This window comes from Eubalaena glacialis, chromosome 19 (assembly GCF_028564815.1).
Source record: "Eubalaena glacialis isolate mEubGla1 chromosome 19, mEubGla1.1.hap2.+ XY, whole genome shotgun sequence".
NCBI lineage: Eukaryota > Metazoa > Chordata > Mammalia > Artiodactyla > Balaenidae > Eubalaena > Eubalaena glacialis.
Window position 1 is genome coordinate 37,270,756 of NC_083734.1, and position 26,748 is coordinate 37,297,503.

Genomic DNA, 26,748 nt, shown 5'->3' on the forward strand with positions numbered 1-26,748 from the left:
GACCTTGGCTGGGGTGAACAAGATGGGGTCTCCCTGGCTGGAGACCCCAGGCTCAGTAGAGAAACACACACACACACACACACACAGAAACACACACATGCATGGGTACACACAACATGAACACACATGTCCTAATATTAAATAAAATACCCTTTGCTTATAACTTAAAAAATCAATACACAACTAATCCTTGCACAGGGCTCTGGGTGGAGAAAGAAAGGCAGGGAAACGGGAGGTCGGGGGGAATCTTAAGGCCTCTACCTGGAGCCTGGGAAAGCCCACTAGCTCCAGGCTCCTGCGGCCTGTCAGACCCTGCCCCCATCAGCTTTTTTCCTTTTGCCTGGCTCAGCCTCTTCTGGCTTCACCCCTCCCCACGTTCCCCACTCCAGGATCACCATCAGGACGTATTTCTGGCATCTAAAGAAGGGAACAGGGACAGCTTCCTGGACATCACCTCAGAAGGCAGGCCCCTTCCAGTGACAGGACAACTTCCTCATATGGAAGGGGAGCCCCACAAGAGATGAGATGGGGAGGAGCCTCCTAACACACTCTACAGGAGGGGCAAGGCTTGTAGGCAGCACGAAAGGGGAGGGTCGAGCTAAAGAAAGAGTGGGGCTTAGCTTCTCTGCAAGCAGATGGCCAGGCAGGGACAGAGTCCTCCACTCTGAGCAGGAACCGCTGGAGGTCCCTCTGCTGGGACACCCCCACCTACCCTCACCCAACCGAGGTCACCCTCTTCCTTCCATCCCTCAGGGGAGGGCAAATGCCAGGCACCAAGGGTGAGGAACTACATCAGTTCTGGAGCAAGGGCTCTTGGCTGCCTTGAAGGCCTGCCTGGGGTGACAGATGAGAGTGGACTACTGAACTTTACTTTTATAAAGACCAAGAGTTAAGGACTGAATCAGAGCTAGAGAGGGAAGGGCTTACTTCCACTCCCTGACCAAATCCCTTTCTCTCATTTTAGAGGAAGACTTCCTTGCTCAACCTCCACATCTGGCTCCCTCCTCCACCCCACAGTTCTGGCTGGAAGCTGTCGCCCATTCTGGCCCTCTTCCCTTCTTCCCTCGTGGCTCCATCACACTGGGTCTGGAAGGCTTAATAAGGAGGCACATCAGAGACATTATTTCTGCGGTGACAACCCTCCCAGCCAGATAGAAACTCCTCCCTTAGGGGGACCCCCAGCCTCTGCTACCCCATCTCAGCTCTCCCTCCGGAAACCCCGGGGTAAAGCACTCTAGGGGGGATGACAGGGACCCGGGCCGCAGCGCGGCTCCAGAGGCCCTTTTATGTCCGGGTTCCCAGGCGCTAACGACGTGTCCAGACAGCTACCCCCAGCGCCCGGGGCGGCCCCACTCCTCTCTGCTCCGGGGACGCGCCGTATCCTCCACCCTATCCCCTCGGCCCTCCAGCCGCCGTTGGGGTAGTCCACCCCAACCCCCCAGCCCAGGGGCGTGAAGTGAAAGAGCGAGGAAGGGGAGAACTGATGGGCACGCGCAGCTCCTCCCCGCCCAGTCAAACGCGTCCGTCCTGTCCAGCCCCAGAGACTAAGAGACCCCTAAGCGACCCGGCTCCCTGACCCCCGCACCACTTTCCCTCCCTCTCCATAAATAACCACCTTCTCTTACTCAAGCCACCCCCCCCCAAGGGCATCAGGCCAGAGGGCTCTCTGCTGATGGCCCCAGGGGAGACCAACGGGGAGGCGGGACGGGGAGGCGGGACGAGGAGCTCAGCTGCAGGGAGCCGCGCTGCCCTCGGCCTCGCGCTTGCCTTTGCCCCCGGGGGGCTCCGCTCCGCCGGCCTTGCCCTCTCCCGCCGCCGCCCCGGCAGCCTCCTCTTTGGCGCCCTCGTGGGTTTTCATGTGTTTGGCCAGGTGGTCGCTGCGCATGAAGACTCGGCTGCAGACTGCGCAGGGGAACTTCTTGGTGCCGGTGTGGGTCTGGAGGCGGCGCTGCAGCTCGTCGGAGCGCGTGAAGCGCTTGCCGCAGAAGAGCCAGTTGCACACGAAGGGGCGGTCGCCGCTGTGCCAGCGCAAGTGTGCCTTCAGGTGCGATGTCTTGGCGTAGGCTTTCCCACAGCCCGGGATGTGGCAATTGTGCAAATGCTTCTTCTTGCCCCCATCGGGCCCGCACGGAGCCCCCAGTCGCTCCGCCTCCAGGCAGTTGGGGCAGCGGCACACGGTCTGGCCTGAGCTGCGGGGCGCTGACCGCCGGGAGCCTTTGGGCCGGGCCGCCCCATCCAGACTGGTATCCAGCCCCTGGGATTCCGGGGCGGCTGCTTCCAAGGCCTTCGCCCCGTCGGGAGGCCCGAGGAGGTGCTGCCCTCCGGCGGCTGGGAGGAGGTGGTGCGGGTGCGGGTGTGGGTGGGGCGGCTGGGCACAAAGCTGGTGGTCTCCGACGTAGCCCCCCAAGCCAGCCTGAAGCGCCCCGGGGTGGCCAGGTGAGGTCAGCGCGCCCTGAGTGTGGGGGAGGTCCATCCAGCTGGTACCCGGATGAAGGTCCCACCACGAGCCCTCCTCGGTGCCTGGGCGTGTCGGCCGGAACCACGATTCGTAATGGTGTGACACGTCCGGCTGCAGGAGCTTGGAAGAGGGTCCCGGGGCCAAGGGACTGTCGCTTTCCAGGTCCTCGCAGGTTACCCGAGAGGAGTAACAGTGGGCATGGCACTCAGTGAATGTTTTTGAATGAATTCATTAATTTTTAAACTGTGATTGATTGATTGATTTCCACAATGTATTTTCCTGTGTTGCCTACATAACTATAGTGAAACTCTGATTCTTATAAGGAACTCTTGGTGTTATGGGATGTTTAGGAAAGGCGGTGAGTTTAAGACGCTGTACTGACGCTACTAAAACCTCCTGGTGAAGGGACCTCATGAGCCTGCTCTCCGGTGTGCTGGCAAAAGAAAAACTGACCCTCGGTGCTCTCTCCCCAAGGTAGGCATCAGCAAACTAACAAGGGAAAGGAAGGAGGCCGCTAAAGATAGGCATCTGCAGGAATTGCTAATCCAGCTCCAGACACAGCCTCAACACCTTCATTAACCCAAAATGAACTGTGTGAAACTGGATTTCTGAACCACAAGACAGGTAAGGGAGTCTTTTCCAAAGCCAGGTGTAGAAGAGCTCTTTACCTTGAGTCTAAAATCGCCTTCGGGCCATTGAACGTACCCACTCTCATTTGCTTGTGTCGTGAGAAATCACAGAATTTTTGAGCTGAAGGGGTGTAAAACCCACACTTCTTACTGAAGAGTAGTCAGCAAAGAAAGTATATTGAATTAGGCTACAGCAATGTATTTTCTTTATATTTCTCACACTACAGCTGAACACAAACAACGTCTTTTTCCATACCTCAGAGCTTCCTATTGGCCACAGATAATTCACTTCAGAGATATATGCTTTTTGAAAAATAATGTTCTGGGTGGCTGGGGAGAGCCCTGTGGTGGGTGTTCAGGAATTCTTTCTGCTTTACCATTTAAAAGAGCTAATAATGGTTGGGGAAGCACCCACACCTTTTGCTCCCTGAAGAATTCGGTGCTAAACTTAGTTCTTTGCAGCTCTGTGTTGCATACATTTTAAGCAGTTAGGAACTTTGCACATGAGCAGGAATCAAAGTGAAATTCAAAAGTGGAACTTCGTGGACCATTCGCATATTGGAGAGGCATCAGTGGGATTCCATGACAATGCTAATTTGAGTGTTTTTGCTTGGTGCCTTTTATTGCCCGTGCCAAAGATCAGTACTATGGAAAGCAGAGCGATTCATATATTTGAGTTAAACAAGTCTCTTGGCCTCTTTGTACCTTAGTTTCCTCATTTGAAAAAAAAAAATAAATGGCTCTCAAGACATACTTTCCAGAATTCATCCTGGGCTTACACCCAGCTAACCAAGAACTGCATGGTGTTTTTACACACAGTTTTTTACATGTATTCATCTTCTATTCCACTTACAACTTGTGTAAAAACTGCATTCCATGCCAGGCCTGAAACGTTCCAAAGCTCAGTTCTGTGAGTAAATTGCAACCAAGATTTCTACAACAAAAGACACAAGCAAAAGAAGAATAAAAATATATATTCTTTCAGAACATTTATCCTTTGGCAATAATTCTAATTTATATATGATGAAACATAACAACACTACTCCCTCCATACGCTAAAGAAATCTCACTGTGGAAGATATTATGATTTATACTTTCATGATTATATATGTGGTGCATTAGATACAAAATAGTAAATGCTCATTAAATACTTGTGTTAAGTGATCTTTATTTCTCCAGAAAGGCAGCACTATCGACATTTTGGGCTGGATAATTCTTTGCTGTGGGAGGCTCTCCTGTACACTGTTGGACGTTTAGTAGCATCTCTGGCCTCTGTCCACTAGATGCCAGCAGCATATACAGTTCTGACAAGCAAAAATGTCTCCAGACGCTACCAAATGTCACCTGCGTGCAAAATCACCCTGGTTGAGAGCCACTGCTCTATAATGATTCACTCTGATCTGTGTAATACTTCTCACACTAATCTTTGCTAGAGACAAAAAGGATTTGCTACAAAATTTTAGTAGTAATCTTAATCATATTTCCAAATGAGTAACAAATTAATTTTATTAAAAATTAAGCTTTACAAAAATTCCAAATATAATGAAGTTATATTTGTAACTTAGATAAACTGCAAAAAAGGTAGTGGTTCAAATGTACGTCTTTCGATAGACTGTATTTTACTGCAGCATAAATCTCTAGGAAAAGGAAAAGGAGAATATTGCCTCAATTAGCTATTAGATATCTAATTAGTAGGAATAACTAGTAGAGGTTAGAATGATAATAACAAATAAGAAGCTTTGGTCTAAACTCCAAACCTTAGGAATTATTATTTGAACCTTCCAGAGCCCCTAGCCCTGCCTTCACCTCTCTTAAGAGTCTCACCTTCAGGATCTTCATAAATTAAATATACAACTATAGATCTTGATAGATTTTGGAGGTAATCTTTCCTGAGAGCAGAAGCATTGATTAGATGCCACCTTTTGTGGTCTCATCAAATTCTAGATTATGAGCTCAAAGTTTTTATCTCTATATATCATTATAATTTCTAATATTAAAAGGAATATTCTTATATTTACACACTTCCCAGTAGAGTTCTGTTTTTCTAGGCCAATTCACTACCAGAAGAAATAAAAGATACCCTTTCACACAACTTGAAAGGAAGTTACTCCTCTCATTAATATGTAGCTTTAATTCAGTATTACACTTTCTATCATATTGACTTTTATTCGAAAATACCTACTCTTGACTATAGCTGACTATCTTATTTCCATTGATTCCAGCTTAGTCTCTCATTTCACCTGGATGGGTATAACTGTCTTCTGACTGGTGTTTCCATCTCTACCCTCTCCCTTTCTAAGCCATCCTCCACGCGATCACCAGATTAACTCTCCGGAAGTGGTCTTCAAATACCAGCATCACTTGTGAACTTCTTGAAGATACGAATAGTCAGCCCTACTCTGGACCTCTGGAATCAGTAACTATGGGAGTGGAGCTTGTGTTTTCACAAGCCCTCCAAGTGGTTGGTTCTGTTGCAGGCTAATGCTTGTGCTAAAGCACTGCTGTGGTAACATGGTAGCTTGGCATGGTATCCCTGGCTTGGCCTCCAAAGCCCTAGATGATGTGGCTCTAAGCTCCTACTCTTCCCACTTGTACTCTACAGGTACTCAGAGTATTTTTCCTGTGTTTTGCCTTTCTCCCACTTTCCTGTTGCAAGCTTATTCTTCCCAAGATGTCCGTCATTGATACCCAATGGCCCTTCGAGGTCCCGTTTAAACAGCATTGCTCTAGTAACATCTTCCCTGATCCAATTTGAAGTCTTTTTTCCCTCTTTTGTGCTCCAATACCAACTTATAGCTCTCATTGCCCATATTCATTTCTTTCTTTAAATATAGCTGTTTTTGCAACCCATTTCCTCTGAGCAGAAACTCCTTCAAAGTATGGACTAGATCCTGCTTATGTGCATCGTCTATCATGTTTAAAGCCAACGCGTGGACATAAAGCAAACTCAAATATTTATAAAATCAACAAATAGCTGGGGAGTGGATAGAAGGAGGAAACGACTGTTTTAAAAGAAATGTAGTTTTATTACTTCATGGTGCCTCCACAGCACTTTGTCGTTATGGTTTGAGCTTATATGTTTACTTTCCCTGTGAGATCATGAGTTGCTAAAAGGAGTCCTGTCTTACCCGTCTTTGTGTTTACAACACTAGGCATAGTGCTGATCAGCATATTCTTTTTTCGCTTTTTTATTGATTGGCAGTTTTTTTTTTAAAGAATGAGAATACTTATTCTTTTTTAAAGAATGAGAATACTTATCCAAATACCAAATACTATTTGGCGCCTGAGATTCTTTTCAAACCTCCACTGCTCAGATGCTGAGCAGTCAGACTCACAAGGATTAATGGGAGGTGAAGGCTGCTTCTGGTGTGATGTACGGGGTGGGGGTCGGGAGGTTGCCATTGGACGTCATTCCGGAAGCAAACATCAAGACTGTGTGGTGATAAACATGAGTCCCCGAGGTGGCTGGCCTGAAAGCCGGTTCACATCCTGAACTTCCCCAGCTGCCCGCTTGGGGGCAGGACCGGGCAGAACAGCACAGCCCCAGGCTGCAGTCCCCAGGCTGCAGGTTCCTCGGTCACTTTCCCATTCCTGACTTCACTCACCCACCCTAGAGGGATTCTATTCCCACTTCCCAGGAGAGGAGAGGGTGGCTCAGAGACGTTGCCCAGGGGTCAGGCCAGATGTTTTGATTTCCCGAACTCCCTCTCAGCCCCTCCAGGACTGTCCTGCCAGGGGTGCCAGAACTGAGGGGTCAGAGGTGGCCTCGGGCTCCATTGCGGGGGGGGGGGGGGTGGGGTGTGGGGGGTGGGGAGTGGCGGCAGCCAGGCAGCATTGCCGGTCAGAGCGAGCGAGTGAGAGGCATGAGAGCCGCACCAAAGGCCCCCGATAAGAATGCAGGTCAGCGGGAGGAGCTGCAAGGGGAGGAGGGGCAGTCCCAGCCCTGCCCAGACAGGCCCAGCCGCCCCCACAGCTGCCCTCCTCGCCCTGGGGGCAGCAATGGGGGAGAGCAGGAGAGGACTCGCCAGGCTCCTGGGGTCTAAGTCCCCCAGAACCAGGAAGACAAAAGAGGAGCCCCAGGGAGCGGGGTGGGCCTGAGGTCACCGTAACACGCCTGGCCCTCCGCCACCCAGGCAGACAGAAACAAACGTATGGCCCCCTCAACTGGTCTGCTTTCCTCTGTAACCCCTAAATCATTCTGATGCCCCCATTTAAGAAACTTTGTGACCCCAGACTCTCCCAAACAAGTGGTGGAATGGGCCAGCCTGGGTACCAGATTTGGCTCTGAGAAATTGGGTTAGGGTTAGAGTGGGGGGAAATAGGAATCCCACTGGGGTAGATGATAATTTTGGCCAAGATGTAGGATGGAAAGGTGAAAGAACGTAATAACCTACTCTGCCCCCTTGGAGCCAAAAACTGATCCTCTGTCAACTTTCCTAGGTTTGGGGCCCTGGAGCCATGAGGCTTTTACTCATCTGACGTGTGTTAGGCACCAACTGTGCACCAGGCGTTTGAGCAGCCTGGGAAAGTGTGCATTTGTGCATATCCGGGGGTGCCCGATGGGTCCAGTGAGGAACTTCTGTGCACACCGTGGTTGTGTAACTGCGGCAGGTCTCTAGCTGGGAGTTGCACTAGGAACCTTTCCCTCATGCTTTTCAGCTGGGCGGGAGCCCATCGGATATCTCGGCTGCCTTTCATCACCTTGTCCCTGATAGGGATCATCCTGGGTGGAGAAATCGCTGTCGGTCACCCCCACCTCTCTCAGAGCCAGAAGGCCTGATTGACAGGCACACACCCACGAGGGTGGGGTGAGGGGGCCAAGGGGCTGGCCATCTCTGGGAAGGCAGGGAACCGGCATTCTTGGCAGGGGAGGCGAAAGAGGGGGCTTCCATGTGGAAGAGGAAGGAAATATCTAGAACCTTTTCATCTCCACAGGAGAAGACCAGGGAGGGACAGTCAGCCCAGCTATCAACCCCGAGGGAGCGCCACCCTCCTTCTGCATCAACAACCTCCGGGCAGGATCAGACCCTTCAACAATCAGCTCAGCTCTGCCCCCAAACAAAGGGAGGTGAGGCTGCCCTGGGCTGCAGGATCAAAGAGAAGTGTCCACCCCACCCTGCAGCCAGCCTGGTCCTTGCTGCTGAGAGACCATGAGTCAAAAAGGAAACCGGAGCTGGAAGACAAATGAAGCAGTGGTGTGGTTGATGACTTTATTATGGCATAAAAAACACAGGCTGCTTCTTCCTCCTCCTCCCCCCCCCCAAAATGGGTTCACAGCACTTAAAGAAAAAAAAATCCTACATTTCTCCTCTAGGGGGCTGCCTAGAAGGGGGCAGACAGCCAAGCAACCTAGATCTATAAAAGAGGGGAGCAAAAGAAAACCTATCCAAAGCCCTCACCAGCACACCTTAGAGCTCGGGGCCTCCATGGGAATATCCGTGCTGTCCTCTCCCCAACGCACATTTGGGAGTTCCCCTGAGGATGGTCACTGGGAAAGGCTGTCCTAGTGGCAAAGGGAGAGGTGGCTGGTTTCCTCAGCTGGAGGAAAACGGCATCTCACACCCACAGCGCCCTCCCTCTCTCCCCCTCATCCACCTGGCCAGGCAACCTGCAGGCACTGCCAACTCTCTTCTGCCCCCAGCCCTCTCAGCAAGGAAAGGGACCTCTGGTCGGATTAGCAGGAGGTAGGGGAAGAGGGAGCATAAAGAAAGGACATTACTTCTTAACCTACCCCAGGCCCATGCGTCCTTCAGGGAGAGTCACCCCATCCCTCTTAAGAAGGGCTCTCTTCTACACAAACATATTCCCACCCAGATCCCAGCCCCACTTCCCAATAGCACCCAGTCCTTGGACTGATATCCCCAAGGAAGGAAGAGATGCCGTGGGCCTAGGCTCCAGGACCTCGGCTGGGGTGAACAAGATGGGGTCTCCCTGGCTGGAGACCCCAGGCTCAGTAGAGAAACACACACACACACACACACACAGAAACACACACATGCATGGGTACACACAACATGAACACACATGTCCTAATATTAAATAAAATACCCTTTGCTTATAACTTAAAAAATCAATACACAACTAATCCTTGCACAGGGCTCTGGGTGGAGAAAGAAAGGCAGGGAAACGGGAGGTCGGGGGGAATCTTAAGGCCTCTACCTGGAGCCTGGGAAAGCCCACTAGCTCCAGGCTCCTGCGGCCTGTCAGACCCTGCCCCCATCAGCTTTTTTCCTTTTGCCTGGCTCAGCCTCTTCTGGCTTCACCCCTCCCCACGTTCCCCACTCCAGGATCACCATCAGGACGTATTTCTGGCATCTAAAGAAGGGAACAGGGACAGCTTCCTGGACATCACCTCAGAAGGCAGGCCCCTTCCAGTGACAGGACAACTTCCTCATATGGAAGGGGAGCCCCACAAGAGATGAGATGGGGATGAGCCTCCTAACACACTCTACAGGAGGGGCAAGGCTTGTAGGCAGCACGAAAGGGGAGGGTCGAGCTAAAGAAAGAGTGGGGCTTAGCTTCTCTGCAAGCAGATGGCCAGGCAGGGACAGAGTCCTCCACTCTGAGCAGGAACCGCTGGAGGTCCCTCTGCTGGGACACCCCCACCTACCCTCACCCAACCGAGGTCACCCTCTTCCTTCCATCCCTCAGGGGAGGGCAAATGCCAGGCACCAAGGGTGAGGAACTACATCAGTTCTGGAGCAAGGGCTCTTGGCTGCCTTGAAGGCCTGCCTGGGGTGACAGATGAGAGTGGACTACTGAACTTTACTTTTATAAAGACCAAGAGTTAAGGACTGAATCAGAGCTAGAGAGGGAAGGGCTTACTTCCACTCCCTGACCAAATCCCTTTCTCTCATTTTAGAGGAAGACTTCCTTGCTCAACCTCCACATCTGGCTCCCTCCTCCACCCCACAGTTCTGGCTGGAAGCTGTCGCCCATTCTGGCCCTCTTCCCTTCTTCCCTCGTGGCTCCATCACACTGGGTCTGGAAGGCTTAATAAGGAGGCACATCAGAGACATTATTTCTGCGGTGACAACCCTCCCAGCCAGATAGAAACTCCTCCCTTAGGGGGACCCCCAGCCTCTGCTACCCCATCTCAGCTCTCCCTCCGGAAACCCCGGGGTAAAGCACTCTAGGGGGGATGACAGGGACCCGGGCCGCAGCGCGGCTCCAGAGGCCCTTTTATGTCCGGGTTCCCAGGCGCTAACGACGTGTCCAGACAGCTACCCCCAGCGCCCGGGGCGGCCCCACTCCTCTCTGCTCCGGGGACGCGCCGTATCCTCCACCCTATCCCCTCGGCCCTCCAGCCGCCGTTGGGGTAGTCCACCCCAACCCCCCAGCCCAGGGGCGTGAAGTGAAAGAGCGAGGAAGGGGAGAACTGATGGGCACGCGCAGCTCCTCCCCGCCCAGTCAAACGCGTCCGTCCTGTCCAGCCCCAGAGACTAAGAGACCCCTAAGCGACCCGGCTCCCTGACCCCCGCACCACTTTCCCTCCCTCTCCATAAATAACCACCTTCTCTTACTCAAGCCACCCCCCCCCCAAGGGCATCAGGCCAGAGGGCTCTCTGCTGATGGCCCCAGGGGAGACCAACGGGGAGGCGGGACGGGGAGGCGGGACGAGGAGCTCAGCTGCAGGGAGCCGCGCTGCCCTCGGCCTCGCGCTTGCCTTTGCCCCCGGGGGGCTCCGCTCCGCCGGCCTTGCCCTCTCCCGCCGCCGCCCCGGCAGCCTCCTCTTTGGCGCCCTCGTGGGTTTTCATGTGTTTGGCCAGGTGGTCGCTGCGCATGAAGACTCGGCTGCAGACTGCGCAGGGGAACTTCTTGGTGCCGGTGTGGGTCTGGAGGCGGCGCTGCAGCTCGTCGGAGCGCGTGAAGCGCTTGCCGCAGAAGAGCCAGTTGCACACGAAGGGGCGGTCGCCGCTGTGCCAGCGCAAGTGTGCCTTCAGGTGCGATGTCTTGGCGTAGGCTTTCCCACAGCCCGGGATGTGGCAATTGTGCAAATGCTTCTTCTTGCCCCCATCGGGCCCGCACGGAGCCCCCAGTCGCTCCGCCTCCAGGCAGTTGGGGCAGCGGCACACGGTCTGGCCTGAGCTGCGGGGCGCTGACCGCCGGGAGCCTTTGGGCCGGGCCGCCCCATCCAGACTGGTATCCAGCCCCTGGGATTCCGGGGCGGCTGCTTCCAAGGCCTTCGCCCCGTCGGGAGGCCCGAGGAGGTGCTGCCCTCCGGCGGCTGGGAGGAGGTGGTGCGGGTGCGGGTGTGGGTGGGGCGGCTGGGCACAAAGCTGGTGGTCTCCGACGTAGCCCCCCAAGCCAGCCTGAAGCGCCCCGGGGTGGCCAGGTGAGGTCAGCGCGCCCTGAGTGTGGGGGAGGTCCATCCAGCTGGTACCCGGATGAAGGTCCCACCACGAGCCCTCCTCGGTGCCTGGGCGTGTCGGCCGGAACCACGATTCGTAATGGTGTGACACGTCCGGCTGCAGGAGCTTGGAAGAGGGTCCCGGGGCCAAGGGACTGTCGCTTTCCAGGTCCTCGCAGGTTACCCGAGAGGAGTAACAGTGGGCATGGCATTCAGTGAATGTTTTTGAATGAATTCATTAATTTTTAAACTGTGATTGATTGATTGATTGATTGATTGATTGATTGATTTCCACAATGTATTTTCCTGTGTTGCCTACATAACTATAGTGAAACTCTGATTCTTATAAGGAACTCTTGGTGTTATGGGATGTTTAGGAAAGGCGGTGAGTTTAAGACGCTGTACTGACGCTACTAAAACCTCCTGGTGAAGGGACCTCATGAGCCTGCTCTCCGGTGTGCTGGCAAAAGAAAAACTGACCCTCGGTGCTCTCTCCCCAAGGTAGGCATCAGCAAACTAACAAGGGAAAGGAAGGAGGCCGCTAAAGATAGGCATCTGCAGGAATTGCTAATCCAGCTCCAGACACAGCCTCAACACCTTCATTAACCCAAAATGAACTGTGTGAAACTGGATTTCTGAACCACAAGACAGGTAAGGGAGTCTTTTCCAAAGCCAGGTGTAGAAGAGCTCTTTACCTTGAGTCTAAAATCGCCTTCGGGCCATTGAACGTACCCACTCTCATTTGCTTGTGTCGTGAGAAATCACAGAATTTTTGAGCTGAAGGGGTGTAAAACCCACACTTCTTACTGAAGAGTAGTCAGCAAAGAAAGTATATTGAATTAGGCTACAGCAATGTATTTTCTTTATATTTCTCACACTACAGCTGAACACAAACAACGTCTTTTTCCATACCTCAGAGCTTCCTATTGGCCACAGATAATTCACTTCAGAGATATATGCTTTTTGAAAAATAATGTTCTGGGTGGCTGGGGAGAGCCCTGTGGTGGGTGTTCAGGAATTCTTTCTGCTTTACCATTTAAAAGAGCTAATAATGGTTGGGGAAGCACCCACACCTTTTGCTCCCTGAAGAATTCGGTGCTAAACTTAGTTCTTTGCAGCTCTGTGTTGCATACATTTTAAGCAGTTAGGAACTTTGCACATGAGCAGGAATCAAAGTGAAATTCAAAAGTGGAACTTCATGGACCATTCGCATATTGGAGAGGCATCAGTGGGATTCCATGACAATGCTAATTTGAGTGTTTTTGCTTGGTGCCTTTTATTGCCCGTGCCAAAGATCAGTACTATGGAAAGCAGAGCGATTCATATATTTGAGTTAAACAAGTCTCTTGGCCTCTTTGTACCTTAGTTTCCTCATTTGAAAAAAAAAAATAAATGGCTCTCAAGACATACTTTCCAGAATTCATCCTGGGCTTACACCCAGCTAACCAAGAACTGCATGGTGTTTTTACACACAGTTTTTTACATGTATTCATCTTCTATTCCACTTACAACTTGTGTAAAAACTGCATTCCATGCCAGGCCTGAAACGTTCCAAAGCTCAGTTCTGTGAGTAAATTGCAACCAAGATTTCTACAACAAAAGACACAAGCAAAAGAAGAATAAAAATATATATTCTTTCAGAACATTTATCCTTTGGCAATAATTCTAATTTATATATGATGAAACATAACAACACTACTCCCTCCATACGCTAAAGAAATCTCACTGTGGAAGATATTATGATTTATACTTTCATGATTATATATGTGGTGCATTAGATACAAAATAGTAAATGCTCATTAAATACTTGTGTTAAGTGATCTTTATTTCTCCAGAAAGGCAGCACTATCGACATTTTGGGCTGGATAATTCTTTGCTGTGGGAGGCTCTCCTGTACACTGTTGGACGTTTAGTAGCATCTCTGGCCTCTGTCCACTAGATGCCAGCAGCATATACAGTTCTGACAAGCAAAAATGTCTCCAGACGCTACCAAATGTCACCTGCGTGCAAAATCACCCTGGTTGAGAGCCACTGCTCTATAATGATTCACTCTGATCTGTGTAATACTTCTCACACTAATCTTTGCTAGAGACAAAAAGGATTTGCTACAAAATTTTAGTAGTAATCTTAATCATATTTCCAAATGAGTAACAAATTAATTTTATTAAAAATTAAGCTTTACAAAAATTCCAAATATAATGAAGTTATATTTGTAACTTAGATAAACTGCAAAAAAGGTAGTGGTTCAAATGTACGTCTTTCGATAGACTGTATTTTACTGCAGCATAAATCTCTAGGAAAAGGAAAAGGAGAATATTGCCTCAATTAGCTATTAGATATCTAATTAGTAGGAATAACTAGTAGAGGTTAGAATGATAATAACAAATAAGAAGCTTTGGTCTAAACTCCAAACCTTAGGAATTATTATTTGAACCTTCCAGAGCCCCTAGCCCTGCCTTCACCTCTCTTAAGAGTCTCACCTTCAGGATCTTCATAAATTAAATATACAACTATAGATCTTGATAGATTTTGGAGGTAATCTTTCCTGAGAGCAGAAGCATTGATTAGATGCCACCTTTTGTGGTCTCATCAAATTCTAGATTATGAGCTCAAAGTTTTTATCTCTATATATCATTATAATTTCTAATATTAAAAGGAATATTCTTATATTTACACACTTCCCAGTAGAGTTCTGTTTTTCTAGGCCAATTCACTACCAGAAGAAATAAAAGATACCCTTTCACACAACTTGAAAGGAAGTTACTCCTCTCATTAATATGTAGCTTTAATTCAGTATTACACTTTCTATCATATTGACTTTTATTCGAAAATACCTACTCTTGACTATAGCTGACTATCTTATTTCCATTGATTCCAGCTTAGTCTCTCATTTCACCTGGATGGGTATAACTGTCTTCTGACTGGTGTTTCCATCTCTACCCTCTCCCTTTCTAAGCCATCCTCCACGCGATCACCAGATTAACTCTCCGGAAGTGGTCTTCAAATACCAGCATCACTTGTGAACTTCTTGAAGATACGAATAGTCAGCCCTACTCTGGACCTCTGGAATCAGTAACTATGGGAGTGGAGCTTGTGTTTTCACAAGCCCTCCAAGTGGTTGGTTCTGTTGCAGGCTAATGCTTGTGCTAAAGCACTGCTGTGGTAACATGGTAGCTTGGCATGGTATCCCTGGCTTGGCCTCCAAAGCCCTAGATGATGTGGCTCTAAGCTCCTACTCTTCCCACTTGTACTCTACAGGTACTCAGAGTATTTTTCCTGTGTTTTGCCTTTCTCCCACTTTCCTGTTGCAAGCTTATTCTTCCCAAGATGTCCGTCATTGATACCCAATGGCCCTTCGAGGTCCCGTTTAAACAGCATTGCTCTAGTAACATCTTCCCTGATCCAATTTGAAGTCTTTTTTCCCTCTTTTGTGCTCCAATACCAACTTATAGCTCTCATTGCCCATATTCATTTCTTTCTTTAAATATAGCTGTTTTTGCAACCCATTTCCTCTGAGCAGAAACTCCTTCAAAGTATGGACTAGATCCTGCTTATGTGCATCGTCTATCATGTTTAAAGCCAACGCGTGGACATAAAGCAAACTCAAATATTTATAAAATCAACAAATAGCTGGGGAGTGGATAGAAGGAGGAAACGACTGTTTTAAAAGAAATGTAGTTTTATTACTTCATGGTGCCTCCACAGCACTTTGTCGTTATGGTTTGAGCTTATATGTTTACTTTCCCTGTGAGATCATGAGTTGCTAAAAGGAGTCCTGTCTTACCCGTCTTTGTGTTTACAACACTAGGCATAGTGCTGATCAGCATATTCTTTTTTCGCTTTTTTATTGATTGGCAGTTTTTTTTTTAAAGAATGAGAATACTTATTCTTTTTTAAAGAATGAGAATACTTATCCAAATACCAAATACTATTTGGCGCCTGAGATTCTTTTCAAACCTCCACTGCTCAGATGCTGAGCAGTCAGACTCACAAGGATTAATGGGAGGTGAAGGCTGCTTCTGGTGTGATGTACGGGGTGGGGGTCGGGAGGTTGCCATTGGACGTCATTCCGGAAGCAAACATCAAGACTGTGTGGTGATAAACATGAGTCCCCGAGGTGGCTGGCCTGAAAGCCGGTTCACATCCTGAACTTCCCCAGCTGCCCGCTTGGGGGCAGGACCGGGCAGAACAGCACAGCCCCAGGCTGCAGTCCCCAGGCTGCAGGTTCCTCGGTCACTTTCCCATTCCTGACTTCACTCACCCACCCTAGAGGGATTCTATTCCCACTTCCCAGGAGAGGAGAGGGTGGCTCAGAGACGTTGCCCAGGGGTCAGCCCAGATGTTTTGATTTCCCGAACTCCCTCTCAGCCCCTCCAGGACTGTCCTGCCAGGGGTGCCAGAACTGAGGGGTCAGAGGTGGCCTCGGGCTCCATTGCGGGGGGGGGGGGGTGGGGTGTGGGGGGTGGGGAGTGGCGGCAGCCAGGCAGCATTGCCGGTCAGAGCGAGCGAGTGAGAGGCATGAGAGCCGCACCAAAGGCCCCCGATAAGAATGCAGGTCAGCGGGAGGAGCTGCAAGGGGAGGAGGGGCAGTCCCAGCCCTGCCCAGACAGGCCCAGCCGCCCCCACAGCTGCCCTCCTCGCCCTGGGGGCAGCAATGGGGGAGAGCAGGAGAGGACTCGCCAGGCTCCTGGGGTCTAAGTCCCCCAGAACCAGGAAGACAAAAGAGGAGCCCCAGGGAGCGGGGTGGGCCTGAGGTCACCGTAACACGCCTGGCCCTCCGCCACCCAGGCAGACAGAAACAAACGTATGGCCCCCTCAACTGGTCTGCTTTCCTCTGTAACCCCTAAATCATTCTGATGCCCCCATTTAAGAAACTTTGTGACCCCAGACTCTCCCAAACAAGTGGTGGAATGGGCCAGCCTGGGTACCAGATTTGGCTCTGAGAAATTGGGTTAGGGTTAGAGTGGGGGGAAATAGGAATCCCACTGGGGTAGATGATAATTTTGGCCAAGATGTAGGATGGAAAGGTGAAAGAACGTAATAACCTACTCTGCCCCCTTGGAGCCAAAAACTGATCCTCTGTCAACTTTCCTAGGTTTGGGGCCCTGGAGCCATGAGGCTTTTACTCATCTGACGTGTGTTAGGCACCAACTGTGCACCAGGCGTTTGAGCAGCCTGGGAAAGTGTGCATTTGTGCATATCCGGGGGTGCCCGATGGGTCCAGTGAGGAACTTCTGTGCACACCGTGGTTGTGTAACTGCGGCAGGTCTCTAGCTGGGAGTTGCACTAGGAACCTTTCCCTCATGCTTTTCAGCTGGGCGGGAGCCCATCGGATATCTCGGCTGCCTTTCATCACCTTGTCCCTGATAGGGATCATCCTGGGTGGAGAAATCGCTGTCGGTCACCCCCACCTCTCTCAGAGCCAGAAGGCCTGATTGACAGGCACACACCCACGAGGGTGGGGTGAGGGGGCCAAGGGGCTGGCCATCTCTGGGAAGGCAGGGAACCGGCATTCTTGGCAGGGGAGGCGAAAGAGGGGGCTTCCATGTGGAAGAGGAAGGAAATATCTAGAACCTTTTCATCTCCACAGGAGAAGACCAGGGAGGGACAGTCAGCCCAGCTATCAACCCCGAGGGAGCGCCACCCTCCTTCTGCATCAACAACCTCCGGGCAGGATCAGACCCTTCAACAATCAGCTCAGCTCTGCCCCCAAACAAAGGGAGGTGAGGCTGCCCTGGGCTGCAGGATCAAAGAGAAGTGTCCACCCCACCCTGCAGCCAGCCTGGTCCTTGCTGCTGAGAGACCATGAGTCAAAAAGGAAACCGGAGCTGGAAGACAAATGAAGCAGTGGTGTGGTTGATGACTTTATTATGGCATAAAAAACACAGGCTGCTTCTTCCTCCTCCTCCCCCCCCCCAAAATGGGTTCACAGCACTTAAAGAAAAAAAAATCCTACATTTCTCCTCTAGGGGGCTGCCTAGAAGGGGGCAGACAGCCAAGCAACCTAGATCTATAAAAGAGGGGAGCAAAAGAAAACCTATCCAAAGCCCTCACCAGCACACCTTAGAGCTCGGGGCCTCCATGGGAATATCCGTGCTGTCCTCTCCCCAACGCACATTTGGGAGTTCCCCTGAGGATGGTCACTGGGAAAGGCTGTCCTAGTGGCAAAGGGAGAGGTGGCTGGTTTCCTCAGCTGGAGGAAAACGGCATCTCACACCCACAGCGCCCTCCCTCTCTCCCCCTCATCCACCTGGCCAGGCAACCTGCAGGCACTGCCAACTCTCTTCTGCCCCCAGCCCTCTCAGCAAGGAAAGGGACCTCTGGTCGGATTAGCAGGAGGTAGGGGAAGAGGGAGCATAAAGAAAGGACATTACTTCTTAACCTACCCCAGGCCCATGCGTCCTTCAGGGAGAGTCACCCCATCCCTCTTAAGAAGGGCTCTCTTCTACACAAACATATTCCCACCCAGATCCCAGCCCCACTTCCCAATAGCACCCAGTCCTTGGACTGATATCCCCAAGGAAGGAAGAGATGCCGTGGCCCTAGGCTCCAGGACCTCGGCTGGGGTGAACAAGATGGGGTCTCCCTGGCTGGAGACCCCAGGCTCAGTAGAGAAACACACACACACACACACACACAGAAACACACACATGCATGGGTACACACAACATGAACACACATGTCCTAATATTAAATAAAATACCCTTTGCTTATAACTTAAAAAATCAATACACAACTAATCCTTGCACAGGGCTCTGGGTGGAGAAAGAAAGGCAGGGAAACGGGAGGTCGGGGGGAATCTTAAGGCCTCTACCTGGAGCCTGGGAAAGCCCACTAGCTCCAGGCTCCTGCGGCCTGTCAGACCCTGCCCCCATCAGCTTTTTTCCTTTTGCCTGGCTCAGCCTCTTCTGGCTTCACCCCTCCCCACGTTCCCCACTCCAGGATCACCATCAGGACGTATTTCTGGCATCTAAAGAAGGGAACAGGGACAGCTTCCTGGACATCACCTCAGAAGGCAGGCCCCTTCCAGTGACAGGACAACTTCCTCATATGGAAGGGGAGCCCCACAAGAGATGAGATGGGGAGGAGCCTCCTAACACACTCTACAGGAGGGGCAAGGCTTGTAGGCAGCACGAAAGGGGAGGGTCGAGCTAAAGAAAGAGTGGGGCTTAGCTTCTCTGCAAGCAGATGGCCAGGCAGGGACAGAGTCCTCCACTCTGAGCAGGAACCGCTGGAGGTCCCTCTGCTGGGACACCCCCACCTACCCTCACCCAACCGAGGTCACCCTCTTCCTTCCATCCCTCAGGGGAGGGCAAATGCCAGGCACCAAGGGTGAGGAACTACATCAGTTCTGGAGCAAGGGCTCTTGGCTGCCTTGAAGGCCTGCCTGGGGTGACAGATGAGAGTGGACTACTGAACTTTACTTTTATAAAGACCAAGAGTTAAGGACTGAATCAGAGCTAGAGAGGGAAGGGCTTACTTCCACTCCCTGACCAAATCCCTTTCTCTCATTTTAGAGGAAGACTTCCTTGCTCAACCTCCACATCTGGCTCCCTCCTCCACCCCACAGTTCTGGCTGGAAGCTGTCGCCCATTCTGGCCCTCTTCCCTTCTTCCCTCGTGGCTCCATCACACTGGGTCTGGAAGGCTTAATAAGGAGGCACATCAGAGACATTATTTCTGCGGCGACAACCCTCCCAGCCAGATAGAAACTCCTCCCTTAGGGGGACCCCCAGCCTCTGCTACCCCATCTCAGCTCTCCCTCCGGAAACCCCGGGGTAAAGCACTCTAGGGGGGATGACAGGGACCCGGGCCGCAGCGCGGCTCCAGAGGCCCTTTTATGTCCGGGTTCCCAGGCGCTAACGACGTGTCCAGACAGCTACCCCCAGCGCCCGGGGCGGCCCCACTCCTCTCTGCTCCGGGGACGCGCCGTATCCTCCACCCTATCCCCTCGGCCCTCCAGCCGCCGTTGGGGTAGTCCACCCCAACCCCCCAGCCCAGGGGCGTGAAGTGAAAGAGCGAGGAAGGGGAGAACTGATGGGCACGCGCAGCTCCTCCCCGCCCAGTCAAACGCGTCCGTCCTGTCCAGCCCCAGAGACTAAGAGACCCCTAAGCGACCCGGCTCCCTGACCCCCGCACCACTTTCCCTCCCTCTCCATAAATAACCACCTTCTCTTACTCAAGCCACCCCCCCCCAAGGGCATCAGGCCAGAGGGCTCTCTGCTGATGGCCCCAGGGGAGACCAACGGGGAGGCGGGACGGGGAGGCGGGACGAGGAGCTCAGCTGCAGGGAGCCGCGCTGCCCTCGGCCTCGCGCTTGCCTTTGCCCCCGGGGGGCTCCGCTCCGCCGGCCTTGCCCTCTCCCGCCGCCGCCCCGGCAGCCTCCTCTTTGGCGCCCTCGTGGGTTTTCATGTGTTTGGCCAGGTGGTCGCTGCGCATGAAGACTCGGCTGCAGACTGCGCAGGGGAACTTCTTGGTGCCGGTGTGGGTCTGGAGGCGGCGCTGCAGCTCGTCGGAGCGCGTGAAGCGCTTGCCGCAGAAGAGCCAGTTGCACACGAAGGGGCGGTCGCCGCTGTGCCAGCGCAAGTGTGCCTTCAGGTGCGATGTCTTGGCGTAGGCTTTCCCACAGCCCGGGATGTGGCAATTGTGCAAATGCTTCTTCTTGCCCCCATCGGGCCCGCACGGAGCCCCCAGTCGCTCCGCCTCCAGGCAGTTGGGGCAGCGGCACACGGTCTGGCCTGAGCTGCGGGGCGCTGACCGCCGGGAGCCTTTGGGCCGGGCCGCCCCATCCAGACTGGTATCCAGCCCCTGGGATTCCGGGGCGGCTGCTTCCAAGGCCTTCGCCCCGTCGGGAGGCCCGAGGAGGTGCTGCCCTCCGGCGGCTGGGAGGAGGTGGTGCGGGTGCGGGTGTGGGTGGGGCGGCTGGGCACAAAGCTGGTGGTCTCCGACGTAGCCCCCCAAGCCAGCCTGAAGCGCCCCGGGGTGGCCAGGTGAGGTCAGCGCGCCCTGAGTGTGGGGGAGGTCCATCCAGCTGGTACCCGGATGAAGGTCCCACCACGAGCCCTCCTCGGTGCCTGGGCGTGTCGGCCGGAACCACGATTCGTAATGGTGTGACACGTCCGGCTGCAGGAGCTTGGAAGAGGGTCCCGGGGCCAAGGGACTGTCGCTTTCCAGGTCCTCGCAGGTTACCCGAGAGGAGTAACAGTGGGCATGGCACTCAGTGAATGTTTTTGAATGAATTCATTAATTTTTAAACTGTGATTGATTGATTGATTGATTGATTGATTGATTTCCACAATGTATTTTCCTGTGTTGCCTACATAACTATAGTGAAACTCTGATTCTTATAAGGAACTCTTGGTGTTATGGGATGTTTAGGAAAGGCGGTGAGTTTAAGACGCTGTACTGACGCTACTAAAACCTCCTGGTGAAGGGACCTCATGAGCCTGCTCTCCGGTGTGCTGGCAAAAGAAAAACTGACCCTCGGTGCTCTCTCCCCAAGGTAGGCATCAGCAAACTAACAAGGGAAAGGAAGGAGGCCGCTAAAGATAGGCATCTGCAGGAATTGCTAATCCAGCTCCAGACACAGCCTCAACACCTTCATTAACCCAAAATGAACTGTGTGAAACTGGATTTCTGAACCACAAGACAGGTAAGGGAGTCTTTTCCAAAGCCAGGTGTAGAAGAGCTCTTTACCTTGAGTCTAAAATCGCCTTCGGGCCATTGAACGTACCCACTCTCATTTGCTTGTGTCGTGAGAAATCACAGAATTTTTGAGCTGAAGGGGTGTAAAACCCACACTTCTTACTGAAGAGTAGTCAGCAAAGAAAGTATATTGAATTAGGCTACAGCAATGTATTTTCTTTATATTTCTCACACTACAGCTGAACACAAACAACGTCTTTTTCCATACCTCAGAGCTTCCTATTGGCCACAGATAATTCACTTCAGAGATATATGCTTTTTGAAAAATAATGTTCTGGGTGGCTGGGGAGAGCCCTGTGGTGGGTGTTCAGGAATTCTTTCTGCTTTACCATTTAAAAGAGCTAATAATGGTTGGGGAAGCACCCACACCTTTTGCTCCCTGAAGAATTCGGTGCTAAACTTAGTTCTTTGCAGCTCTGTGTTGCATACATTTTAAGCAGTTAGGAACTTTGCACATGAGCAGGAATCAAAGTGAAATTCAAAAGTGGAACTTCGTGGACCATTCGCATATTGGAGAGGCATCAGTGGGATTCCATGACAATGCTAATTTGAGTGTTTTTGCTTGGTGCCTTTTATTGCCCGTGCCAAAGATCAGTACTATGGAAAGCAGAGCGATTCATATATTTGAGTTAAACAAGTCTCTTGGCCTCTTTGTACCTTAGTTTCCTCATTTGAAAAAAAAAAATAAATGGCTCTCAAGACATACTTTCCAGAATTCATCCTGGGCTTACACCCAGCTAACCAAGAACTGCATGGTGTTTTTACACACAGTTTTTTACATGTATTCATCTTCTATTCCACTTACAACTTGTGTAAAAACTGCATTCCATGCCAGGCCTGAAACGTTCCAAAGCTCAGTTCTGTGAGTAAATTGCAACCAAGATTTCTACAACAAAAGACACAAGCAAAAGAAGAATAAAAATATATATTCTTTCAGAACATTTATCCTTTGGCAATAATTCTAATTTATATATGATGAAACATAACAACACTACTCCCTCCATACGCTAAAGAAATCTCACTGTGGAAGATATTATGATTTATACTTTCATGATTATATATGTGGTGCATTAGATACAAAATAGTAAATGCTCATTAAATACTTGTGTTAAGTGATCTTTATTTCTCCAGAAAGGCAGCACTATCGACATTTTGGGCTGGATAATTCTTTGCTGTGGGAGGCTCTCCTGTACACTGTTGGACGTTTAGTAGCATCTCTGGCCTCTGTCCACTAGATGCCAGCAGCATATACAGTTCTGACAAGCAAAAATGTCTCCAGACGCTACCAAATGTCACCTGCGTGCAAAATCACCCTGGTTGAGAGCCACTGCTCTATAATGATTCACTCTGATCTGTGTAATACTTCTCACACTAATCTTTGCTAGAGACAAAAAGGATTTGCTACAAAATTTTAGTAGTAATCTTAATCATATTTCCAAATGAGTAACAAATTAATTTTATTAAAAATTAAGCTTTACAAAAATTCCAAATATAATGAAGTTATATTTGTAACTTAGATAAACTGCAAAAAAGGTAGTGGTTCAAATGTACGTCTTTCGATAGACTGTATTTTACTGCAGCATAAATCTCTAGGAAAAGGAAAAGGAGAATATTGCCTCAATTAGCTATTAGATATCTAATTAGTAGGAATAACTAGTAGAGGTTAGAATGATAATAACAAATAAGAAGCTTTGGTCTAAACTCCAAACCTTAGGAATTATTATTTGAACCTTCCAGAGCCCCTAGCCCTGCCTTCACCTCTCTTAAGAGTCTCACCTTCAGGATCTTCATAAATTAAATATACAACTATAGATCTTGATAGATTTTGGAGGTAATCTTTCCTGAGAGCAGAAGCATTGATTAGATGCCACCTTTTGTGGTCTCATCAAATTCTAGATTATGAGCTCAAAGTTTTTATCTCTATATATCATTATAATTTCTAATATTAAAAGGAATATTCTTATATTTACACACTTCCCAGTAGAGTTCTGTTTTTCTAGGCCAATTCACTACCAGAAGAAATAAAAGATACCCTTTCACACAACTTGAAAGGAAGTTACTCCTCTCATTAATATGTAGCTTTACTTCAGTATTACACTTTCTATCATATTGACTTTTATTCGAAAATACCTACTCTTGACTATAGCTGACTATCTTATTTCCATTGATTCCAGCTTAGTCTCTCATTTCACCTGGATGGGTATAACTGTCTTCTGACTGGTGTTTCCATCTCTACCCTCTCCCTTTCTAAGCCATCCTCCACGCGATCACCAGATTAACTCTCCGGAAGTGGTCTTCAAATACCAGCATCACTTGTGAACTTCTTGAAGATACGAATAGTCAGCCCTACTCTGGACCTCTGGAATCAGTAACTATGGGAGTGGAGCTTGTGTTTTCACAAGCCCTCCAAGTGGTTGGTTCTGTTGCAGGCTAATGCTTGTGCTAAAGCACTGCTGTGGTAACATGGTAGCTTGGCATGGTATCCCTGGCTTGGCCTCCAAAGCCCTAGATGATGTGGCTCTAAGCTCCTACTCTTCCCACTTGTACTCTACAGGTACTCAGAGTATTTTTCCTGTGTTTTGCCTTTCTCCCACTTTCCTGTTGCAAGCTTATTCTTCCCAAGATGTCCGTCATTGATACCCAATGGCCCTTCGAGGTCCCGTTTAAACAGCATTGCTCTAGTAACATCTTCCCTGATCCAATTTGAAGTCTTTTTTCCCTCTTTTGTGCTCCAATACCAACTTATAGCTCTCATTGCCCATATTCATTTCTTTCTTTAAATATAGCTGTTTTTGCAACCCATTTCCTCTGAGCAGAAACTCCTTCAAAGTATGGACTAGATCCTGCTTATGTGCATCGTCTATCATGTTTAAAGCCAACGCGTGGACATAAAGCAAACTCAAATATTTATAAAATCAACAAATAGCTGGGGAGTGGATAGAAGGAGGAAACGACTGTTTTAAAAGAAATGTAGTTTTATTACTTCATGGTGCCTCCACAGCACTTTGTCGTTATGGTTTGAGCTTATATGTTTACTTTCCCTGTGAGATCATGAGTTGCTAAAAGGAGTCCTGTCTTACCCGTCTTTGTGTTTACAACACTAGGCATAGTGCTGATCAGCATATTCTTTTTTCGCTTTTTTATTGATTGGCAGTTTTTTTTTTAAAGAATGAGAATACTTATTCTTTTTTAAAGAATGAGAATACTTATCCAAATACCAAATACTATTTGGCGCCTGAGATTCTTTTCAAACCTCCACTGCTCAGATGCTGAGCAGTCAGACTCACAAGGATTAATGGGAGGTGAAGGCTGCTTCTGGTGTGATGTACGGGGTGGGGGTCGGGAGGTTGCCATTGGACGTCATTCCGGAAGCAAACATCAAGACTGTGTGGTGATAAACATGAGTCCCCGAGGTGGCTGGCCTGAAAGCCGGTTCACATCCTGAACTTCCCCAGCTGCCCGCTTGGGGGCAGGACCGGGCAGAACAGCACAGCCCCAGGCTGCAGTCCCCAGGCTGCAGGTTCCTCGGTCACTTTCCCATTCCTGACTTCACTCACCCACCCTAGAGGGATTCTATTCCCACTTCCCAGGAGAGGAGAGGGTGGCTCAGAGACGTTGCCCAGGGGTCAGGCCAGATGTTTTGATTTCCCGAACTCCCTCTCAGCCCCTCCAGGACTGTCCTGCCAGGGGTGCCAGAACTGAGGGGTCAGAGGTGGCCTCGGGCTCCATTGCGGGGGGGGGGGGTGGGGTGTGGGGGGTGGGGAGTGGCGGCAGCCAGGCAGCATTGCCGGTCAGAGCGAGCGAGTGAGAGGCATGAGAGCCGCACCAAAGGCCCCCGATAAGAATGCAGGTCAGCGGGAGGAGCTGCAAGGGGAGGAGGGGCAGTCCCAGCCCTGCCCAGACAGGCCCAGCCGCCCCCACAGCTGCCCTCCTCGCCCTGGGGGCAGCAATGGGGGAGAGCAGGAGAGGACTCGCCAGGCTCCTGGGGTCTAAGTCCCCCAGAACCAGGAAGACAAAAGAGGAGCCCCAGGGAGCGGGGTGGGCCTGAGGTCACCGTAACACGCCTGGCCCTCCGCCACCCAGGCAGACAGAAACAAACGTATGGCCCCCTCAACTGGTCTGCTTTCCTCTGTAACCCCTAAATCATTCTGATGCCCCCATTTAAGAAACTTTGTGACCCCAGACTCTCCCAAACAAGTGGTGGAATGGGCCAGCCTGGGTACCAGATTTGGCTCTGAGAAATTGGGTTAGGGTTAGAGTGGGGGGAAATAGGAATCCCACTGGGGTAGATGATAATTTTGGCCAAGATGTAGGATGGAAAGGTGAAAGAACGTAATAACCTACTCTGCCCCCTTGGAGCCAAAAACTGATCCTCTGTCAACTTTCCTAGGTTTGGGGCCCTGGAGCCATGAGGCTTTTACTCATCTGACGTGTGTTAGGCACCAACTGTGCACCAGGCGTTTGAGCAGCCTGGGAAAGTGTGCATTTGTGCATATCCGGGGGTGCCCGATGGGTCCAGTGAGGAACTTCTGTGCACACCGTGGTTGTGTAACTGCGGCAGGTCTCTAGCTGGGAGTTGCACTAGGAACCTTTCCCTCATGCTTTTCAGCTGGGCGGGAGCCCATCGGATATCTCGGCTGCCTTTCATCACCTTGTCCCTGATAGGGATCATCCTGGGTGGAGAAATCGCTGTCGGTCACCCCCACCTCTCTCAGAGCCAGAAGGCCTGATTGACAGGCACACACCCACGAGGGTGGGGTGAGGGGGCCAAGGGGCTGGCCATCTCTGGGAAGGCAGGGAACCGGCATTCTTGGCAGGGGAGGCGAAAGAGGGGGCTTCCATGTGGAAGAGGAAGGAAATATCTAGAACCTTTTCATCTCCACAGGAGAAGACCAGGGAGGGACAGTCAGCCCAGCTATCAACCCCGAGGGAGCGCCACCCTCCTTCTGCATCAACAACCTCCGGGCAGGATCAGACCCTTCAACAATCAGCTCAGCTCTGCCCCCAAACAAAGGGAGGTGAGGCTGCCCTGGGCTGCAGGATCAAAGAGAAGTGTCCACCCCACCCTGCAGCCAGCCTGGTCCTTGCTGCTGAGAGACCATGAGTCAAAAAGGAAACCGGAGCTGGAAGACAAATGAAGCAGTGGTGTGGTTGATGACTTTATTATGGCATAAAAAACACAGGCTGCTTCTTCCTCCTCCTCCCCCCCCCCAAAATGGGTTCACAGCACTTAAAGAAAAAAAAATCCTACATTTCTCCTCTAGGGGGCTGCCTAGAAGGGGGCAGACAGCCAAGCAACCTAGATCTATAAAAGAGGGGAGCAAAAGAAAACCTATCCAAAGCCCTCACCAGCACACCTTAGAGCTCGGGGCCTCCATGGGAATATCCGTGCTGTCCTCTCCCCAACGCACATTTGGGAGTTCCCCTGAGGATGGTCACTGGGAAAGGCTGTCCTAGTGGCAAAGGGAGAGGTGGCTGGTTTCCTCAGCTGGAGGAAAACGGCATCTCACACCCACAGCGCCCTCCCTCTCTCCCCCTCATCCACCTGGCCAGGCAACCTGCAGGCACTGCCAACTCTCTTCTGCCCCCAGCCCTCTCAGCAAGGAA

At 50.8% G+C, this 26,748-nt stretch overlaps 3 protein-coding genes across 3 annotated transcripts; all 3 read right to left on the reverse strand.

The window, feature by feature from the left end:
* Positions 1-1,726: 1,726 nt before the first annotated feature.
* On the reverse strand, positions 1,727-7,809 carry LOC133080793 (transcription factor Sp6-like). Its single transcript, XM_061176895.1, has 2 exons — positions 7,789-7,809; positions 1,727-2,662 (listed from the first exon to the last, which is right to left on the reverse strand). Exons 1-2 carry the CDS (start codon positions 7,807-7,809, stop codon positions 1,727-1,729), a joined length of 957 nt encoding a protein of 318 aa, XP_061032878.1.
* A 2,903-nt stretch (positions 7,810-10,712) lies between these two features.
* LOC133080794 (transcription factor Sp6-like) lies at positions 10,713-11,636 on the reverse strand (the record flags this gene model as incomplete). The annotated part of the gene is made up of 1 exon (XM_061176896.1): positions 10,713-11,636. A coding segment is annotated over one exon (924 nt), but the record flags the coding sequence as incomplete, so codon positions are not given.
* Positions 11,637-19,716: 8,080 nt separating this feature from the next.
* Positions 19,717-25,813, reverse strand: LOC133080795 (transcription factor Sp6-like). Its single transcript, XM_061176897.1, has 2 exons — positions 25,793-25,813; positions 19,717-20,652 (listed from the first exon to the last, which is right to left on the reverse strand). Exons 1-2 carry the CDS (start codon positions 25,811-25,813, stop codon positions 19,717-19,719), a joined length of 957 nt encoding a protein of 318 aa, XP_061032880.1.
* Between the last annotated feature and the right edge of the window lie 935 nt (positions 25,814-26,748).